Source organism: Falco peregrinus, chromosome Z (assembly GCF_023634155.1).
Source record: "Falco peregrinus isolate bFalPer1 chromosome Z, bFalPer1.pri, whole genome shotgun sequence".
Classification (NCBI taxonomy): Eukaryota; Metazoa; Chordata; class Aves; order Falconiformes; family Falconidae; genus Falco; species Falco peregrinus.
The window spans coordinates 82,399,383-82,419,066 of record NC_073739.1 but is presented as its reverse complement, the minus strand read 5'-3'; the positions used below and the strand labels follow the sequence as shown (position 1 = coordinate 82,419,066).

At 52.6% G+C, this 19,684-nt stretch overlaps 1 protein-coding gene across 3 annotated transcripts in view; it reads left to right on the top strand.

The window, feature by feature from the left end:
- Positions 1–893: 893 nt before the first annotated feature.
- Positions 894–19,684, top strand: part of SMAD7 (SMAD family member 7) — a 28,474-nt gene continuing 9,683 nt past the window's right edge. The window contains exons 1-5 of one of the 3 annotated variants that reach the window (XM_055791465.1): positions 894–1,266; positions 1,428–1,624; positions 2,698–2,827; positions 3,401–3,454; positions 8,489–8,563. In XM_055791465.1, coding sequence (XP_055647440.1) covers positions 3,433–3,454; positions 8,489–8,563 — 97 coding nt within the window. In that variant the 5' untranslated portion in view covers positions 894–1,266; positions 1,428–1,624; positions 2,698–2,827; positions 3,401–3,432. Of the gene's footprint in view, positions 1,267–1,427; positions 1,625–2,077; positions 2,828–3,400; positions 3,455–8,488; positions 8,564–19,684 lie in introns of those variants that run through there. The other 2 variants (XM_005231975.4, XM_013294839.3) reach the window with 2 other exon arrangements.

The following is a 19,684-nucleotide window of genomic DNA, read 5'->3' as shown; positions in this document are numbered from 1 at the left end:
ACTTCCAGTCCAGTAACTGACTTAGCCAAGTGACCTTAGTCAACCGAGCCTCCCGTGCTTGGGATATGAGAAAGGAGGTACTCATCTGTGGGATGGGGAGCCGTGGGTACCCCTGCGCTGGCAAGGCAGGCACTGGGAAGCCCAGCCGGAGCTCCCAGCTTCCCGGCAGACTGCAGCCGGGCTGTACGAGCCACGCAGCCTCTTGGTGGCTCAGTTTCCCCAGCCTCGGCAGGTTCTGGCAGGCTTCGGCCAGGGATCTGTGGAGCGCGCCGGGTGCCAGGAATGATTCCGGCGGGTAGTGCCCGTAACAGGAATAGCCCCACCGCGGCGTGCTCCTCCTTTTGTGAGAATCGAGTCTACTTGCCCTCTGTGAAAGACTTTCCCTCCCTTTGGCGACAGGTGCTGTAAAAGTGGAAAGTATTACGGGCGTTATTCCTTTCCGTGCCATGCCCTCGTCCGATGCCCAGAATTATATAGGTGTATTTTTTTAATTCGTATTATTTATACCTTACTTTAGGGCTGGAGCGGGTTGAATACCTCGGTATGTGCAGCAGGCTACGGCCCCCTTGGCGCTGCCGCCCTTTGGGGTCCATGCGCGGGGGAGCCCCCGCGGGGTGCCCGGGGCGGTGCTGGGGCCGCTCCGCACCCGCGCAGCGCTGCGGGGGCAGCACCGCGGGGGGCGGAGGGACGGGGACCCACAACCTTTCAGCAACCCGAGCCACCGCTTGCGCAAGGCGGTTCGAGATAAATATAATATATATATTTTTTTTTTTATTATTTTTTTTTTCCCCGGAGCGACACGGTGTCTAGACGCCCACGTGACGGGGCCGGGGCCGGGCCGGGCCGGGCCGGGGTTGCGCCGCTGCGCACTGCGAGCTGCGCCGGGGGGAGCGGGGGGCGGGCGCGGCCGAGCGCGCAGGCACCGCGCTGCTGCCGGCACCGCTCCCGCCGCGCCCCGCTCCGCCGCCGGGGCTCCCCCGCAGCAAAGGAAAGGACGGAGGCGCTGCTGCCGGGGAGGGAGCCTCGCTGCGCCGGGAGGAGGGAAAGAGCAAAAGAAAAAAAAAAAAACCCAAAAAAAACCCAAAAAACCAAACCAAAAAACAAACCAACCCAAGAAAGGAGGAGGAGGAGAAGGAGGAGGAGAAGGGGAAGGAAGGGAGGAAGGAGGAGAGAGGAGGAAAAAAAAAAAAACCAAAACAAAAAACCGCCGAGGCAGACGCGCCGGCAGCACGGAGAGGGTCGCCGGCGGGCTGCCCCCGCACCCATGTAAGCACCGCCGGGAGCCGGTGACAGCGTCGCGGAGGGGCGCGGAGCGGGGGGCGGCCAGCCCGGCTCGCCCCCGCCGCCAGCACCGCGCTGTGGGGAAGGAGGGGACACAGCCCCACTTCTTTTTTATTTTTTTCATTCTTTATTTCTTTTCGCAACAGCCGGATCAAGACTCCTGTGTGTGTGGATTAAAACCTTTGCGAAGAAGGAGGAAAAAAGAAAACCAGCTGAAACCAAACCACCCCAGACCTCGCGTCGGGACGACCTGGGCTTTAAAAAGGGATACAACACTCTGGATGCGCTGGTTCTTGTCTTTTGTGACAGATGCTTAAACCGATTTCGACGTCCAAATCTTAGGGTTGGTGTTTTGGGCTTTAATTTTTTTGTTTTGGTTTTTTTTTTTTTTTTTTAGTAAGACCTCGCTTTGGCTTGCTGTTTTATTTGTGTCTTTTGATTCTGCCCTGCCTCGCATCACCCCCGGCTCTCCCCACCCCCCCTTCCCCCCCCCCCGCCACCCCCGCCCCCCCCCTCCCCACCGCTGGCGGGTTGATGGGAGCTGCGGCCCCCGGGAGGCCGAGGATCCCCCGCGGCTCCAGCCGCGCTCCGCAGCCGCGCAGGGCGGCGCGGCGCCGGCACGCTCAGCCCGCCTCCCCCCGCGCGATGCGCCGCACGCTGTAGCCGGGATTTTTATTTTTCTTTTCTTTTTTGGGCTAAGCCAAAGCGACCGGCGGCTCCCCCCCCCTCCCTCCCCCTTTTTTTTTTCCCCAACCCCTTTAATTTTTTTTTATTATTTTTATTTTTGTATTCGCAGCGGGCAGAGGCGCGGCCCGGCGCAGCCCCCCGCGGGAGGCGGCGGGACCCGCGGCCCCAGCGCGGAGACTGGCGCATGCCACAGCCCGCCTCGGCCCCGCCGCCGCCGCCGCCGCCTTCCCCCCGCCGCCCGCCGCCTGCCGCTGCCCGCCGCCGCCGCGTCTCGGCTCCCGGCCCCTTCATGCGCGGCGGACGACATGCCCGTTTTGTAGCCGGGGGCCCCTCCTCTCGTCCCGCATGTTCAGGACCAAACGCTCGGTGCTCGTTCGGCGGCTCTGGCGGAGCCGTGCGCCCGGCGGCGAGGAGGAGGAGGAGGAGGCGGCGGCGGGCGAGCCCGGCGCGGCGGCGGCGGCCGAGACCCGGGCGCATGTGTGCGGCGGGGGGCGCGGGTGCTGCCCGGGCAAGGCGGGCCGCGGCGGCCGGGCGGCCGCGGGCGCGGAGGCGGAACTGAAGGCGCTGACCCACGCCGTGCTGAAGCGGCTGAAGGAGCGGCAGCTGGAGGGCTTGCTGCACGCCGTGGAGTCCCGCGGCGGGGCGCGGACCCCCTGCCTGCTCCTCCCCGCCAAGGCCGACTCCCGGCTGGGGCAGCACTGGTACCCGTTACCGATGCTGCTCTGCAAGGTGTTCCGCTGGCCCGACCTGCGCCACTGCTCCGAAGTGAAGCGGTTATGTTGCTGTGAATCCTACGGCAAGGCTCACCCCGAGCTCGTCTGCTGCAACCCGCACCACCTCAGCCGGCTCTGCGAGCTAGGTAGGCGGCGGGGGGCGCGGGGGAGGGATGGATGCGGGGTATGGGTGGATGCGGGGGATCGATGGGTGCGGGGGACGCAGCTCCGTTCGGCTCGCTGCCCGCTGAACTTTTAAATTTTTTTCCCTCCGGGGGGGCGGGGGAGGGAAAGAACAAAAAACCCCCCACCTCCCAAACTTTGCATTGCCGTGCTCTGCTCTGTAGATACATACTCAATTTTTTTTTGACGGGGGGCGCCCCCCCGGCCAGCGGTGCCGGGATGCGGGGCCGCCGGCGCGGCGGTACCGGCTGCGCGGCCCCGGCCCGCCGGGAGGCCCCGCGCAGACAGCCCGAGCGCAGATAGCAGCGAGACTGGCGCCAGACGGCCCCTTTTGTTTATCTGACAGCTAAATATCAAGGCAATCACCGCCTCGCTGCCCTGCCTCCAACCCCCAGAGCTAAGACAAACAGTTTTGCTAAAAGAATGCCACTGTTATCATAAGTTCTTATCTTTTTTCTTTTCTTTTCTTTTCTTTTCTTTTTTTTTTCCTTTCTCATGGCTCTGCCTTCATTTTCTCTGTACTTTTCTAATTCCAGAGTCTCCCCCTCCACCCTACTCCAGATATCCAATGGATTTTCTCAAACCAACTGGTAAGTGGAGGTGTTTTGTTTTTCCCCCTAGGCAGACTACAGATTAAAAAAAAGGAAAAACAGCCCCTTTCTCAGGGAAAAGGACCCCTGCCTTTGTCACGCCGCCATGCATTTGGCTTTGGGGCTGCTGGCTGGCTCCAGTGCCTCCTGCCACCCCTGGAAGAAGGAACGTGGCATTTTTTCTAAGGCACCCTCTGCATAAAGTGGGATTTTAAAAACTCGTGTCAGGAAACTCTGGGAGGTATTGCAATGCAGCACAGGCCTGCACTGCTGGAGTCGCCCTGGAAAGCCAGGGAACACCATGGGCTCCAGCTGTAAATGGCACTGCTCCTGCACCCCTGGGTGAATTCGGAGGGATTTAGGTTGGGAATCCAGCACAGCATCTCCCTGGTGGCTGGGAATCCTTTGACAAATGTGTTGGTAGAAATCTTTCAGTCTTTTAAAGGAGCCTCACCTCACCTCATCAAGTTGAAAAGATTTAGGAAAGGGGGTTGAAATGTGATTTATTTTTTTTTTCCCAGCACCGCTCTGCATGCCTATTGCTTGTGATTGAGTGTCAGGGTGCAAGGGGAGAAGCCCATCTGAGGCTGGCACCGGTGCTTTTGCGGTTGTCTGCATAAACTCTTGGTTGGCACTGAGCTTGCCGGGTGCGAGAGAAATGGGGCTGGAAGGCAGAGGAGAGGTGGGGACAGTTGGGAACGGGGGTTGCTCGGGGAGGAGCAGCTCCTGGCTCCCCAAGGAGCGGTGGATCTGGAGTGTTGGCTGGAGCGTGGTGGTCTCGGCAGTTGTGTCCCTGGGTCGCAGCAGGCAGGAGGGGCACGCGGCGGTGCGGGGAGGTGAAGGCAGTTGTCTTTCTGAAGACCAATGTCAGGTCATTTTATTATTATTATTGTTGTTGTTATTTTTTGGTGTGTGTGCATGCAAAAGAGCAGTTTCTGTAAAATTGCTGCTCTTCAGTTTCTGGGGACTAAAAGCAACCCCCAGCCTGAAGTTGCTCTGGATATGCGAGGTACTGTCGTGGGTCCCATCTTGCCCGCTGCTCCCTCGGAGGCTGGACTCTGAGTGTTTTTCCCTTCTGCCAGCTCTAGATGATAACTTTTTGTGTCTTGCAGAAATAAGCAAACAGTCCGGTTGCAAAACGTTAAATATTTCATTTCTGCATGAAAAAACAAGACATAGTGGCTCATGAATCAAAGAGGGATATCAGGGGAGTAGCAGAACATCCCCTGAGCACGTGCTGGGATGGCAGGGATGCAGAGGGGTTGGTCCGTGATAGGCTCTGAAGGTCTGCTGAAGGTCGTGAAGTTCTGTGGGTTTGGCTGGGAATGGCATTGTTCGGTCTGCATCCCTGCAGCACTCCCTCCAAAGTTTCTGTTCTTACCGCCTTTCTCTGCGCACCGGTTGGCGTGGGATGCCAAGGGTTTTGGAGCTCTGGGAGAGAAGGGTTAAAGCTTGCCTTTGGGTTCCTGTGGAGATGTTAGGATAAATCTATTAGCAGGGTTTAAACATCCAATCTGCCTCTGCCAGGATCTCATTTTCAGTTAGCAGAGTGATATATTTATTCATTAGCAAGTGTTGACATAAGGTAGCAAAATGTGTGTAAACAGAAAAGCCACAGAACATGAATGTGCCATTTCGAAAGGAAAAGTTATTCCTATCGGCCAATAGGAAGTGATTAACGCTGCCCATCGGAAACGCAGAAACAACTGGGTTACTCACCAAAAAGTCCTCCTTTTTTTTCCTTTTTAAAAGAAAAAATCCATTTGGCAGCTGAACTCTGACTAACGGTGCCGCGACAGGCACAAGCGGAGCCTGGCAGTCTGTTGTTGCAGGTGGGTTTTGCAAGCTCAGGGTTTCTCAGCCTTTACTCTGCGGAGATGGACCGAGGGTTTCCCGTCCCAGCATCTGTGCCATCTCCTGTGGCAGTTTCCCAGCCATGTGAGGAGGATGGCTTGCTGCGGGCTGGTCAGGTGGGAGAGGGACAGTAGATGATGATAGGAAGGTGCATAGCCGCCTACCTGGCTGATGGGCATGAGCTGTCGTCTCTGTCGGGACCTTGGGTGGGAATGGTCCCTTCTGTTTAAACTTGGGCAGCTGCATCTGCTGATGGAGCTGGGAATGTGCATCCAGCAGGAAAGTTTTGCTTTTCCATCAGGCGGGATAGTGGTAATAAAAATACTTCAAGCATTTAGTGTCTTGTAAGTGCTTCGTATGGACAGATAGAAGTATCTGGACTGGTGTGAGCTCTGGCGGTGGTCGCCAGTGGCCATGATCATCATCAAATGGTTTGTGTGGGAAGGGACCTTCAAAGTCCCTCCAGCCCAGCCCCCTGCCATGGGCAGGGACACCTTCAGCTGGATCAGGTTGCTCAGAGCCCGTCCAGCCTGGCCTTGGATGTTCCCAGGGATGGGGCATCGGGCACCTCTCTGGGCCGCCTGTGCCAGTGTCTCACCATCCCTAGTGTAAAACATTTCTTCCCTCCATCTAGTCTGAATCTCCCCTCTGAGTTTAAAACCCTTGTGATGGGGATTGTGTGGGGTTTTTTGGAGGTGATGGAGGCTGTGGCAGGCCATGCCGCTGGCTGGAGCCAAGCTGGGATGAACAGGGAGGTGGGGGTCTGCTGCAGGCAGCCGTGTGCCCCGTCAGATGGTGCGTTGGTGGGATGGATCTGATACTTGTGCACTCGCTGTGGAGTGGAAAGATGTGCCCTTGTCAGCCAGGTTACCCACAGGAAGGCTGTAGGTCCGGGCTGGCTGGCTCATTCATCAAGGAGAGGACTTTCCTTCTTCCTTACAGGGGATGTTTGCAGGGTGACAGTGGCTCATGCAGGGCCAGGCCTGGAGGTGTGTGAGTGCTCAGCATCCCCACTGTCCCTGGAGCAGCTGCCACTCACGGCCGTCTTGGAAGCGAGATGGATGGTAATGCCCCCAAATAATTCAAGCAGGTATCTTGACCTGTTGTTAATTGGGACAAGGGGCTGCAAGTGGCTGCGTCCATCGTGCTCCTGGGTGGCTGGTCATTGTGGTGCAGGAGTAGGAGAGTGCAGGAAGCCCACTGAAATGTTGCTACAGAGCCAGATGCCCTCCTGTAGGGAATTTTAGGGGAGTTGGAGGTTGGGCAGCTTCCAGGAACTATTCGGCACTTTGTGAGGTTGGGCTGGTGGCCACCAGGAATAATTGTATTATTATTATTGTATGATTTTGTGTTGTGGAAAGGTAGTTCTGGGAGGAGATTCACATGCAGTAGGCTTGGGTAAAGCTCTGATCCTGTGACCTCAGTGATGCTGAAGGTAAAATGAGCCTAAATACCCCCTGCTAGCAAGAGCCTTTAGCAGATACTGGTGTGACAAGAAGTGTGCAGGAATGAAACCAGCCACATGTAATGTGGAGAGCCCAGGAGGGTCCTGCCTTTGGGCTTAGCCCACACCGGACCCTCATGCTTGGTCTAGAGTTGAGGTGCATCAGCTCTGTGCCCTCTTACAGAGACTTCTTAGGGTAATTAATTGATGAAGGGAACTGGCTGTTGGGTGATGGGGCATGGGAAGGGAGCTAATAGCTGTAAAGAAGTCATGAAAGCTCATCACCCCATTGCTGGGGTTATGGATTTTAAATTGGAGTAGGATTCTCTCCTGCCATCCTGTCTGATGGGCTAACAGAGGACCTGGTCATGTATGACTCCTAGAGCAAGACAGCAGGGAAAAGGCAAGTTACATCCTTTATCCGGCAGGGACTCATTGGGGAGCTGTAACTGGGGGCAGATGGTGGCCAGCACAGGGTGGGGTGGTCTGCCTTGCCTTCAGAAAGCATCTGTAGCCCCAGCAGTTGAAGCCCTCTCAGGGGAAGGGCAGGGGGAACCTTCTGTCTAGACTAGAAGGGGTTAAAAGAAGAAAAAACCCGTATTTCTTTAAAGCATAGAAAACACCACAAGGCATTTAGAGAGTGTATCATATACAGTATTTCACAAGTAAGTCCATTTCCTGCCTCCCCTATTGTTTTCGGTTTGATTAAGTATATCCTGTTAAACTGTATAGTCCTGTTAGGGCTTCTACTTTACTCCAATAAAATGAGGTTGTGCAGACAGGAGTTTCTTTTTCATTGGGATTTCAGGGATGAAATGACTTTTTATCAGTAGGGAGAAAACCATCTGGGTTCTTCTGGTGGTGGTCCTTGCTTTGAGATCCAGCTGTGAGCAAAATGATGTCGTTAGGGAGTCCAAATCTGATGAAACTCAAAGCTGCTGAGAACCTGGTGAGGACCAGAAGGTTGCGTGAACTTCACAGATCTTCTCAGGCTTGTCCTTGAGCTTGTCTCCCCCATGGTAGTGACCAAAAAGCTGGAGTTTGCCTGTAGGACCAAGAGGATCAGTGTTGGCTTCTGGCTGTTGTCACCTGGAGGAGCAGGCTTGGGATGGAAAGGTCCAAGCCTTGAGCTCCAGCACCTCCATGCATCAGGAGAAACCTCTTAACAGGGCAGCCGGTCTTAACCCTGCCCTTGCCCTTTGGTGGGGCTTGGAGGAATAGATCCAGTTGTCCACTTGTCCCAGGACAGCGGGGTGTAAGATCCCCCAGCAGCTGGCGGTGACAGAAATTGAGCAGGGGAACACAAACAGACCGTTCGCTGCACAGGGGCGGCGGTGAGACCTTTCCCTTTCGGTTCCCATTTCGGTGCATTACAGGCGTTGACTAAATTGGGTGCGTAAAGCCACGATTTAAGCATTTTTGGGAGCTCGCTGACATCAGACCGACAACAACGTTGATCTCATTACCCGGTGACTTGGCTGGAGAGGTGGCAGCCAGTCTGTAATTTTTGCTGGTCTGTAATCAGTGTTGGCTGGTGATGAAGCGCAGCATGCAGCCTTGATCGAGACGACGAGTTAGGGTGGATGCTTCTTGATGAACTGCCGTTTCTGCGCGGACAATTAGTAATCGCTTCCTGCTAAACCCTTTGGAATGTGTGTTCTGCTCGCGGCGATGCTGGGAGCCTGCGAAGAACTGCCTGTATACTGATTTTTTTTTTTTCTTTCCCTCTGCTCCAGCAGATTGTCCAGACTCTGTGCCTTCCTCCACTGAAACAGGGGGAACTAATTGTCTAGCCCCTGGGGGGCTTTCAGGTAAGACATCCCTTCTTGCCCTTGATTTTGGCCGCGGGTCACGTTGACTGAGGGTCCTGACAGAAGGCGAAGCGATGCTGGGGAGTTCTGGGGAGGTGCATTGGTGAGAAAGGTGTGCTCAGAGTGGGAATTGGGTTTCATTTCAGTGGCAGCCGTGTACTTCTGGGCAGAGGATGTGTTGAAATCCCTGGTGAGGTTCTCCATCCCCAAAAGCCCCCATTTCCCTTGAATTCCAGCTTTATGCTCCATTAATTTTCGGACCGAGCCAGGAAGAGGTGTGTTGGGGAAGGCTGAGCAGTATTGGCCACCCCTTTGGATGTATGGATTATTGGAGCAGGTGCAGTCATGCCTTGCGGAAGGATTTGGCATCAGGTTCTCCTTGGCTTGGTGTTGGTGGTGGTGGTGGCATCTCTGTCTCTGGGACGAGAGCCACGCTCAGACTTTGCTTCTGAAGGGGTGAGCAGTGTTCTGCGTCCAGTGTGTGAGGCTTGTGGTGCCCTGGGGAAGAAAGGTGACCTCATTTTTTGCAGAGGATGTTGGAGAGGGAGATGGGTTCGATGATCCCTGTGGGTGCCTTCCAACTTGAGACGTTCTGTGGTTTCCCTTGTTTTCCTGTTTGCCATCTCCTTCAGCCTCCAGGTGCCTGCATGGGGGTTTGGAGGGTGGTTTCCCCACTCCTCTTGGGTTTTTCATAGAATCATGGAATGGTTTGGGTTGGAAAAGACCTTTAAAGGTCATCTAGTCCAACTCCCATCATCTTTTCCAAGGTGTGATGTCTCCAGCACCGCATCTCCTGCCACGGACCGGCCAGCTCTGTGGCTGGGCTCTGTCTCTCCCTGGATTAAAGTGTCTGAAACCATGTACCTGCATGTACTGGCTGATGTTTCAAAGTGCGTCCCTTTGTGGGGATGTCTCCCTGATTTATGTCTTATTCATTGCCCTGAAATTGGGATATTCAGAAATAGGTTGGCGGCGGCAGCACGCGCCCGTGCATCTGCCCCTGCCTCTCTCCAGGAATTGCGTTTGGTGTGGATGTCTTTAAATGAGCCTTGTTTGTTTTTCTTTGGGTGTAATATATACCCTGTCTGTTATTTGAGAGGGGAGCATATTGTTTGTTCAAAGGCCCTGATGAGAATTAATCAAACGGAGGGGGAGAGGGAACAGAGAAACTTGTTGCTGCATTATTTTTTTTTTTTTAATGCAGATGACTTTTGGGTTTTTCTCTTATTTCTTTGCTATTGGAGCCTATAGCTTTAGGGAAAAAAAAATAGAGGCTGTAAAAGGAAAAAAGACAAGAACCAAAACAACACAATAAGGATGTTGTTAGGTCTTTTTTTTTTTTCTTTTCTTTTTTTTTTTTTTCCTTTTTCCCCTGAAATGCACCCGTTGGAGACGGGAGGAGAGAGTTCAGTTCCACAGGATACCACATGAAATAAGCAGAGGAAGTACTCGCTTTTAAAAGGGGGCTTTCTGTAAGGTTCAGCCTATTGATAACATCTCGTCTGGCTGCTCCGCTCCCGAAGGGAAGGCGGGAGGTGGGGGCTTGGGCTGCAGGAAATAACACGGCTTGTTCCTGGTACCTTCTGGAGGGCTGCGGGAAGGGAACCCCCAGCTCCTTGATAGAGCCCCCTCCCCAAAAGAAAGCACGTCTTCCCCTGCAAAAGCATTTGTTAGACTTATTTTATGATATTTTAATTATTTTGTTGGATTGGATTTTTGTTTTTTTGGTCTTCTTTTATCGAAGGTTCTCCCCCCACCTCCCCAAAGCCTGGAAACAGAACCTTTTACGATCATTAACCGCTCTTTTTTCCTCCCCAAATGTAATTGTAGCCATTTAGTTTAATGAGGAGCTGATAGGAGAGTTGACTCATGAAGGGATACGGTTAGCTACCCAAGCCCTGAAACAAAGCCGAATGCCTCCACATGAAAGAGCATTTGTTTTGAATTTGCTCTGATTTACTGGCATCTCCCTTCCACGTGCAGAAGTGCAGTGCTGAAAATTCCCAACTGGAGAGACCCAGTCGAGAAAGGAAAATAAACGCACTTTGCAGCAATCCTCCAAAGCTTACTTTCCCCTTCTTTTTTCTGTACAAACCCCCCCCCCCCCCCCCCCATCCCCCCCTATTTTATTTAGCAGAAGTGTGTATTTGAAGAGGGTTTTAAGAAGTTATTGGCAGGGTACATGGCAGCGCTTTGGCTTGGGCTTCTCTAACTTTGGGCAGATGGGGATTGGTGATGCCAGGTGGAGAATCCAGCATCCCTCATCCCCTCCGGACCAGGGCTGTACACGCTAGATTTGTGGCTCCTTGATGAGAGGAAGACTTTTAAGAAAAGCAAAACCAACCAGCCCAATTTGAGTAGATGTGGAAACTGGAGCAGGAGGCTGAAGAAGAAGAAGATGTCATGGGTGGTGGTGGGTTCCTCTAGCACCAACCACCAGTGATGGGCAGTGGGTGCTGGTGTAGCAGCGGTCACTAGACCTGCCCTAATGTCTCGGAGCTGGAGGAACGGGATGCAGTGAGGCTGATGGCTCTCAGCACCCAGAATTTGGGAACAGGGCCAGCCTGGGGTTCACGGCCACTCTGGCAGGGAAACCGCGTGGCGGGGTTGGGGATGGTGGCAAGAGGGGTGTTAAAAGGGGGGTTAAAGCGAGTGTCCATGAGGAACCTTTGATGAGGAGGAATCTTGGGGCCGGCCACCACCAGGGTCGCAGTCTCCTCTAGGAGGCTGAAGGCAGGTTACAGGGATGGGTACCAGAGGTGCTGGAGGATGTGAGAGTGGGCGTGTCGGGGGGTTATGGGGAGCGTGTCCCCCGTGTGATAACCGATCTGAGCTGCTCTTCCCCTCCCTCCGCTCTCTGTTCTCCTGCCTGGCCCAGAGATGCAGTATTGGGTAGTTCTTCATGCCGTGCTGGTGTCCTCTTCTCATCCCACCTGTGCTGTCTGTTCCCCAGCTGTCCCATTCTCCGGTTGATGTACCCCTTGCTCTCCCCCCAAGGCGCTGCCTCTCACTGCCATAAGACTTTTTTTTTTTTTTTTTTTTTTGCATCTTTATTTTTATAATTGGTGGTCACCCTGTGGGTAGGTCAGGGCTCCTCGCTTGTGCCGTCTCCTGCCGACATGGTTGTGCTCAGGTAGTGCCAGGCCAGATCCTTTCTATCCTCAGCGTGGCTAAAGAAGAGAGCAAAAATACCCCATTGGAGATAAAAATTTTCGTAAATAGGAGACAGAGGGTGTTTTTTCCTGTATTTTGAGCTGTCTCGTTCTCAGCAGATGTGTTTGGTTATGACTCTTCTTTCAAACAAGCAAAGCCATTCTTGGAGAGCCTGGAGGTGGCCAGCACATGGTCTGGTGGTGTCTGATCGGTGGGAGTTGAATTTCTGGTACAACCCATGGAGAAGCTTTGCTCTGATGGTAGAAGTGAGCTGATGGTGCTTGATGGTGTTGGTTGGTGCTGGCTCTCCATGGGATGCTCTCCACCCAGGCTTGGACCCTCTTGACCCCTGTGTGGTGTGGAACTGGTGGCTCTTGGCTGATGGTACCCGTGGTGGGTGCGGTGGTGATTCTCCTGCGAGATGGATGAACGGTGCTGGATCTGCTAGCAAGGCGAAGCTCTCCAAGAAGCGAAGCCCAGAGCTGGCAATCCCAGAGGGAGAGCAAGATGAGCTGGCTTGTGTCTTTGCCATCTCTGCTGCTTTTTACTTTATAGAGGTTATTCGTAAAATACCAAATGTGAGAGTTCTCCCAGCTCTCGGCCCAGTCCTGTTGACTTGCCCCGACACTGGAATGGCCCCCAGGGTCTCCTGGAGCAGGTGGATGTTGAGTGATGATGCTTGGTGGGTGCTGGACCACGGCTCTGCAAGGCTCCAGGCTAGGAGACCCACAGCGGTCTTCCACAGCCAGCACAGCCTTGGTTTCTCCCTCCCAACTCCTTTGCACCAAAAAGATGGGAAAAGACCTCCGGAGGCTGGAGAACCGTCAGCATCGGTCCCTGCTCTGGCTCTCCCGCTGGTGGGACCTTGCCTGGTTTCAGGGACCGCTTGGGTGAATGACATTTCATTCCGCAGTCGCAGGCAGGCTGAGAATGTTTCACTATGCCTCTGATCCCTGCTGGTATCTGCTCGCCGGGGAAGAAGCACCTTGTCCAGATCTGGAGCTGTTCACCCCCTAAAGCGGCTCCCCATCGCCCCTGCCTCGCCCCCGCCATGTAAACAGGATCCCGCGTGGTTACTCTGGCAGACTCCTGCCTGTGTTTTCCCATTCCCCCCTCCTTCCACCTCCCTCTAGTACAGAGTTTATAACCTCCTGTGAAATGCCTTTATTTACAAATTGGCATCCTATTATAATCTGAAATTGAGACATCTTCCTGTGGAACTAGGATTGTATATTTGTCCCAGGGATAAACAATTGCTTGGGAATTTTTTTTTTTTTTAAATAAGTCACTTATTCTTGGTTTATTTTTGAGCATGCGTCCTTTTAATATTTTTTTTATTTGCTTTGAGCATTGCAGGGCATTGCACCCTTTCCTTCCCAGCCTCATTGGAGACGCGACACACATTACCACCCCCGCCCCTGCCCTGTGCTTACCTAAAAAACACCGTCCTGTCCTGGAAAGGACAAGGTTATCAGGGGTTAACGCCAAGATGACAGCACTGGAGCCTCTGGAGCAAAGCAGGCTGCCTGCCAGACTAGGAGCCTCCCGGCTCGCCTCGCAGCACATCATCTGACCGTGGCCGGCGGGGAGGAGGGAGCCGGCACTTGGCACCGACCCCAGGGCTCTTGGCTTGGCCACCCGCTCCGGCTCCTTCAGCCTCGTGTTGGTTTTTTTGGTTTGGTTTTTTTTTTTACATATTTTTAAGGGGGATCTTGCCCTGTGGGGACCCCCAACTCCTCGCCGGGGATACGGCCGGTATAGACCCTGTGCTGCTGTGGGGATGCTGGGGGCATCCTCCTTCCAGCTCCTGACTCTTAACCGATTAAAATCCTCCCCCAGGCAAATAAGACCCATTTAATAATGACTTCTTAAGGCTTCTAGAGCTTTTGATCCTTTCCTTGATACTCTTCTAGGATGTTTGGGGTTTTTTTGAAAAAAGAAGATGGCAGAGGTGGTCCCCCAAGTAAATACTGGGTGTTTCAATCCATCCCTGTACAGCTCCATTTCCATTTTTCCGGATGCTGATTTTCCCAACCCAGCGGTGCCTTGAAAGAACAGCTGACAATAAGATGCAGAAGAAGACCCCACCACCAGCGAGTCCTTCATGGCGAGGACCACTGGGATTTTATCCTGCAACCTCATGCTTTTTAGGGAGGAACGAGGACAAAAAGGTGAATTTTGGAAGTGAGGTGTCGCCTCAAACCACCTTCTGCTCGCCAGAGATGTCCCGATGAGCGCCAGCAACCTGATCGTTGGGGACATTTAAAACTGGATGAGACAAAAACACTCGTAGAGGAGCAGCCCCAGGCTGGCAGGGATGCGGGCTGCATCGTTTCCATCCCCGCTGTCTGCCAGTGGGTATCACTTACGCTGGAGGAACCAGTAACATTAACCACATGCATTTCCCTGCCGCTGGCATGGGGGGATGCCTATTTCTAACCGCAGCGGCCAAGCCCGTAAACCTTGATGCTGGGTGAAAACAGGGTACACCCCGTTTTAGGGTCCAGAGGGAAAACTGGAGTGTACGGACACCCTCCCCCCAGCCCTCCCTGGGGGCTTTAGGAGGGTGATGGGCTGGGTGGTGGGTGGGTGCCAGCCTCACTACCATCCCCAGCCAGCTTGAATGACCCACGCCGCAGCCTGGCCGCCTGCCTACTGTCACAAAGGAGCTTCCTTTCCAGTTTATTTTCAGCACTGAGATACTATTAACCGCTGAGGCATGGTCTCTGTTCTAACCACCCTCGCTTTTTGCCTAAATCACTTCGTTTTCACCCTGAGCCAGCGTGCCGAGGCTGCTGGCTTGGCTTCCGTGCCACCGGGGTACCGGCTGCGTCACGGCTGCTGTTGAGGAACGGGAAGGCATGGAGAAGCAGTGGCCTGATCCAGCGCAGGGCTGAGGTCAGGCAGGAAAGGGAGCTCGGTGCCTTGCAGGATTTCCGCCTGCTGGCTTTGGATTAGCCCCTTGGTTTGGTTGTTGGGTTTAGGGTTTTTTTAAATTTTTAACTACTTCTTTTAATAACAGCAGCATCTTCAGTGTTGCTGGCTGCTTCTTTCTCCGCAGTTTATTTTATCTCGTTTTATTTAATTTTATTTACTTACTTAATCTTTTTATTTTCATCTTTTCTCTTTTTCTTTTCCTTCTCTTTTTTCTTTTTCTTTTTTTTCCCTTTTTTTCTTTTTTTTTCTTTCTTTTTTCTTTTTCTTTTCCTATGCAAGAAAAGAGCGTTTCTGGGCAAGCATTGCAGGGATTTTCCATCCCCATCCAGGGAAGGGTGGGGGCTTGCATCCCTTCTGCACAAACCTGCCGTGGGAGCCACCCTTGGGGGGGTCTTCGCCGATGGGCTGAAGGTGTTGGGTCCAAAAAGCTTTTTCCAGGGAGTTTTTGCGCTGTTCAGGATGTGACGTGGTGTTTGCTCACGGACAGCCCTTCTGCCCCCTTTCTTCTTTATTTTCTCTTTTATTTTTCCCTTGGTTTTTTTCCCCCCTCTCCCCTCTTTTGGGTAGCCATTTAAATGCATGATGATAACTTTCACCCTGTTAATTAACAGGAAACATTGGGACAAGACAGGAAATTACATCAGTCTTTTATGAGGAAAGAGCCAAAAAAAAAAAAAGTACAAGAAAACATAGTTATTAGCGAAAGGAAAGAAAATGCTGGGGGAGGAGGAGAAAGAAAAGGAGAAAAAAGGAGGAAAAAACCCTACCCCACCATCCCATGGGCCCTGCTTTTCCAAGCGAGGCTGCTCCAGCACTTGATTTTATTTTTATTATGTTGAAAAATATTTGACTAGCAGGGTCACCTTCGCTTGAGTGCGACGCTTGAACTTCCCGAGGAATCTTTTTTTTTTTTTTTTTTCATGCCTTTTCTCAGCTTCCTTCCCCAAGCTGTGAGGCCTAGGAAGCTCTTGGCCGGGAGACTAATTTTGGTTTGGCTGCTCAGCCCTTCAAATTGGTCCCCACCCAGTGTCATTATCTTGGTTTTAACTTGCAAGGGGAAAAAAAAAAAAACCCAACACCCTGTAAGAGCTGGCTCAGCCCTTCTCTACCCTTTTAACCTCGCCATGTCAGGAACCTCCTGGCTTCAGCTCCCTTGTTGGGGCACCCTGGCAGCATCAAAGCACCGCGGGGGAGTTCCAGGAGGTCCTGGTGATGCTCTCAGGGATGCTCCTCGATGTGCGATGGTGGGTACCCGGCTCTGTGGGTCTTCCTTGTCCTCCCTCGGGTGAAGTAAGATGCCCGGCGGGGTGGTTGCATGAGGTCCTGGTGATGCTGTTGGCGATGCTCTTCCATGTGTGATGGTGGGTACATAGCTTTGTGGTTCTTGCTCATCCTCCCTTGGGGATGAAGAAAGATGCCTGGTGGGGTGGTTGCAGGCAATCCTGGTGATGCTTCTCCGTGTGTGATGGTGGGTGCCTGGCTCTGTGGACCTTCCTTATCCTCCCTTGGGGATGAAGTAAGATGCCTGGTTGGGTGGTTGCAGGAGGTCCTGCTGATGCTTTTGTGATGCTCCTCCATGTGTGCTGATGGGTACCTGACTCTGCAGTCCTTCCTCATCCGTTGGGGGTAAAGTAAGGTGCCCAGTGGAGTGGTTGCAGGAGGTCCTGATGATGCTTCTCCATGTCTGATGGGTGGATACCTGGCTCTGTAGCCCTTCCTCATCCTCCCTTGGGATGAAATAAAATGTTCAGTGTGGGGTGGATGCAGGACGTCCTGGTGATGCTTCTGATGATTCTAGCTACTCCAGGTGTTGAGGGTGGGTACTCGACTCTGCAGTCCTTCCTCACCCTCTCACAGGGATGAAGTAAGACACCTGGTGGGGTGCTGTTTTTTGGCGAGCTGTCTTTGGGGTGAAGTCTTGGCTCCTGTGGGCTTTCCCAGCTTTTCCCTGAATACCTGTGCGGGTGGAAAGGCCACTATATTAACAACTCAGAGCTGCTTGAGCTCTTAAGCCTTGTTGCAAGTATGTGCCTATAATTGTATGAAATAAGCGAGGCTGTGGACAACATAATAAACAGAAACATAAAGCAAGTAAATCGATTTAACCTATATATATAGGTTGGATATATATTTTGAATGTATGGTGTCTAATTATATATAATATGTAGGATATACTCAATATTTAAAGAATCATTAATCATAATATGTGTAGGTTGAATATATTAAATATATTCATATATATGATTATATAATATATATATATATAGGTTGACTACTTTCGTTTGTAGAGCTGTCAAAACTGCATCAATAAAAGCTTGCTTTGCATTGCAGAAACTTGGGTGTTGGGAAGGCGGTGGGAGTGCAGCCATCCTTTGTTTTTACATCCAGTGATGCTGGCTCTGGATCCAGTGATTTTTGGTGATAGAAACCAATGGGATGAATTTATAGGTGCTAAAAATTGCTGGGCATTGCCACTGAGAGGAAGCTCCATCCACGGTGGGTGATGCAAAATAATACTGGAGGGGTTAAGTGTCTGTGTGCACATTGCTGTACTAATGTGTACTAGGTGAGGTTTTGAGTAGAAAAGCAGGGAAAATAGCAAAATAGTTGAGAAATTAAATGGTGGGATGGGGTGCTGCACGGTGGCTGGGCTCTCGCAGCATCTTTCTGGGCAGAGTGGATGGAGTAAATAACTTCATAAAATCATCCTTCAAGCAGGAATCAAATAACAGGAGTTTTATTTGGAAAAGGAGTTGGGAGCCTGAAGTTACATCACTGTGTTTGAACTGATGAATTCATTTTCTTTGGAAGCCGGGCTGAGACTTTTTAGCTCATTATAAGGAACAAACCCATAAATCTTCATACGCAGAGGCCTGTAGTTTTCCTGTTCTTTGTCACAGCCGAGCATGGAAAATGTATCGCGGGTGTCAAGAGCACGAAGCCTTGACACACCTGAGATGTTGCACCAAGGTTATTTTCTGGAGCGTCCGGTGTGGTGTTGGGTTTGCCGAGCAGCAGTGCTGAGCTCCAGATCCCTTGGGCTTTGCCCCCATGGGAGGATGATGCTGCTTTCAGGCGGATGCTGCAGGGTCTTGGTGATGCCCAAATCCCCTGGGCTTTGCCCCCGCTGTCGCATCTCAGTGGTGCCAGCCTGGCTGTGGTGCAGTCCCCACCTGGGACAGGGCTCTGCCACCCACAGCAGGGCGGGATGAGCACAAGGAGCTTTTTGTTGTGTAGGATTTTTCCGAATTTTTTTATTTAATTTTATTTTTTTTTATTCTGGGTGCTGCCGACCTGCCCCGTTTTATAGCCTGGGGCAAACCTCTGCCGGCCTCTGTCTGCGGAAGGGGGGTGCCAACTCCGCCAGAGCGCCAGGAGGGTTAATTACTTAATGAATGTAATATTCACTATAATTGCTAAGCGTTATTAATCCAGAGCAAAGTGAGAGGCAAGAGGAGGGGTGTGTCCACGGCCAGGCTTGTGAACTCCATCCAAATGCTGTCTGTCTGTCTGTCCATCCCTTGTTAGTCCATCCCTTGCTTGCCCCCCTACCTGGACAGGGGCTGGTGGCTGTCGGGATGTCCCTGGGCGCCGACCCTGCCTGCGCCCAGCGTTCGCCGCCTGCTCTTAGGAATAGGCGTGATTAGATTATGAAGGCAGACAGAAGTAATGATTAACTTTTTCAGTCTGCATGCTGTCTCCAGTCTGGCGCTGGGTGTTTTTTTTTCCCCCTAAGTAGGCCCTGGCCCCGCGTCGACAGGGTATTAGGTTGTAAAGAAAGCCAGGAGGAATGAAGGCAAGGGAGGGAGGGGAAAGGGGAGGGGGGGAGCCTTTTCCATCGGATCCGGGACTGGAATTTATTGGCAGGAATGCAGTAAATGCTCTAAATGCCAGCCCAGCTAAACAGTTTTCATAATTGTTACGGAGCAGGGCACGACGAGTGTGAAAAGGACTTTTGTTCCAACCCTGTTTTTTCCATGGGTTTACATCCCTGCGAGGGATGCCGCCCTGGGAAAGGGAGCTGGGGGAGGTGTTCTATTTTTTTTTTTTTTTTGGTGGCGGGAAAGACACATTTACGTCTGTTTTCAGTCTTTAAAGGAGAATTCTGGCTTGGTGTGCTGTGGCGAGAGGCTTTTTTTCAGTATTGAAATGAGAGCGGTAGCAATGCCTTGTGTGTGCGTGGAATGCACTTAGGGGGGGGAAAAAAATCCTCACATACATCTGTGTATTAGGTATCCGTTTGGAAATCCTAGACTGCTCTGCTTCAGTTTTTATTAAGGTCTTTACAAGGTTTTTAACGTGTAACTCACATAGCTACATGTTGTCAGGGGAGAGCTGCGGCTTTCCTGGGGGCCATATCCCTGCCCTCCCCTGAGCATCGCTGGGTACCAGGTGACCTCCCTGCCTTGCCGCAGCGGAGGTTTATTTTCAATTGCAAATGCATTTTAAGGTCTTCATCCTCTAAAACTGAGCTCAGTGGCTGCACAGAGGGGGACTGTGACCCCAGGGCCGGCATGGCCTGGTGGCCTCTGGTGGCTTTGGCATCCACGTCGGTGATTGATCCCTGCACTGGAAAGGTGACGGGCAGGGTGCTGTCACAGGAACCTCCAGCGCAACCCAAGCCAGGAGAGATATTTTGGCAAGCTCATCCTCAGGTCTGATTTGCATTTTTCTAAGTCAGAAGCCTTTTGTGTGCTGGTTTCTCCTTCTCAGGTGGTTTCTGGTTGAGATCTGGGTTGGGTATGGGTGGAGAAAAGGTGTGTCTTGGTAGCTGCTGAGGACGAAGCACAGAGGTGTTGGCTCGTCTCTGGGAGCCGGGGCTGGTACCAACCCTGAGTCGCTTGGTGGTCGTGTGGCCGCATCTCCTGAACGCCGGCTTGGGCTTCCTGTGTTTTCCAGAGGAACTTCTTGGCTGATAGTCATTAAAATGTGATTATTCTGGTGTGCTGTCAGGGCAGGGGAGGAGTTCAGAGGGTGCACAGGTCTGTGGAGCATCGTGCAATACCTCCTGAGCCAGCCAGTCCTCCCCAC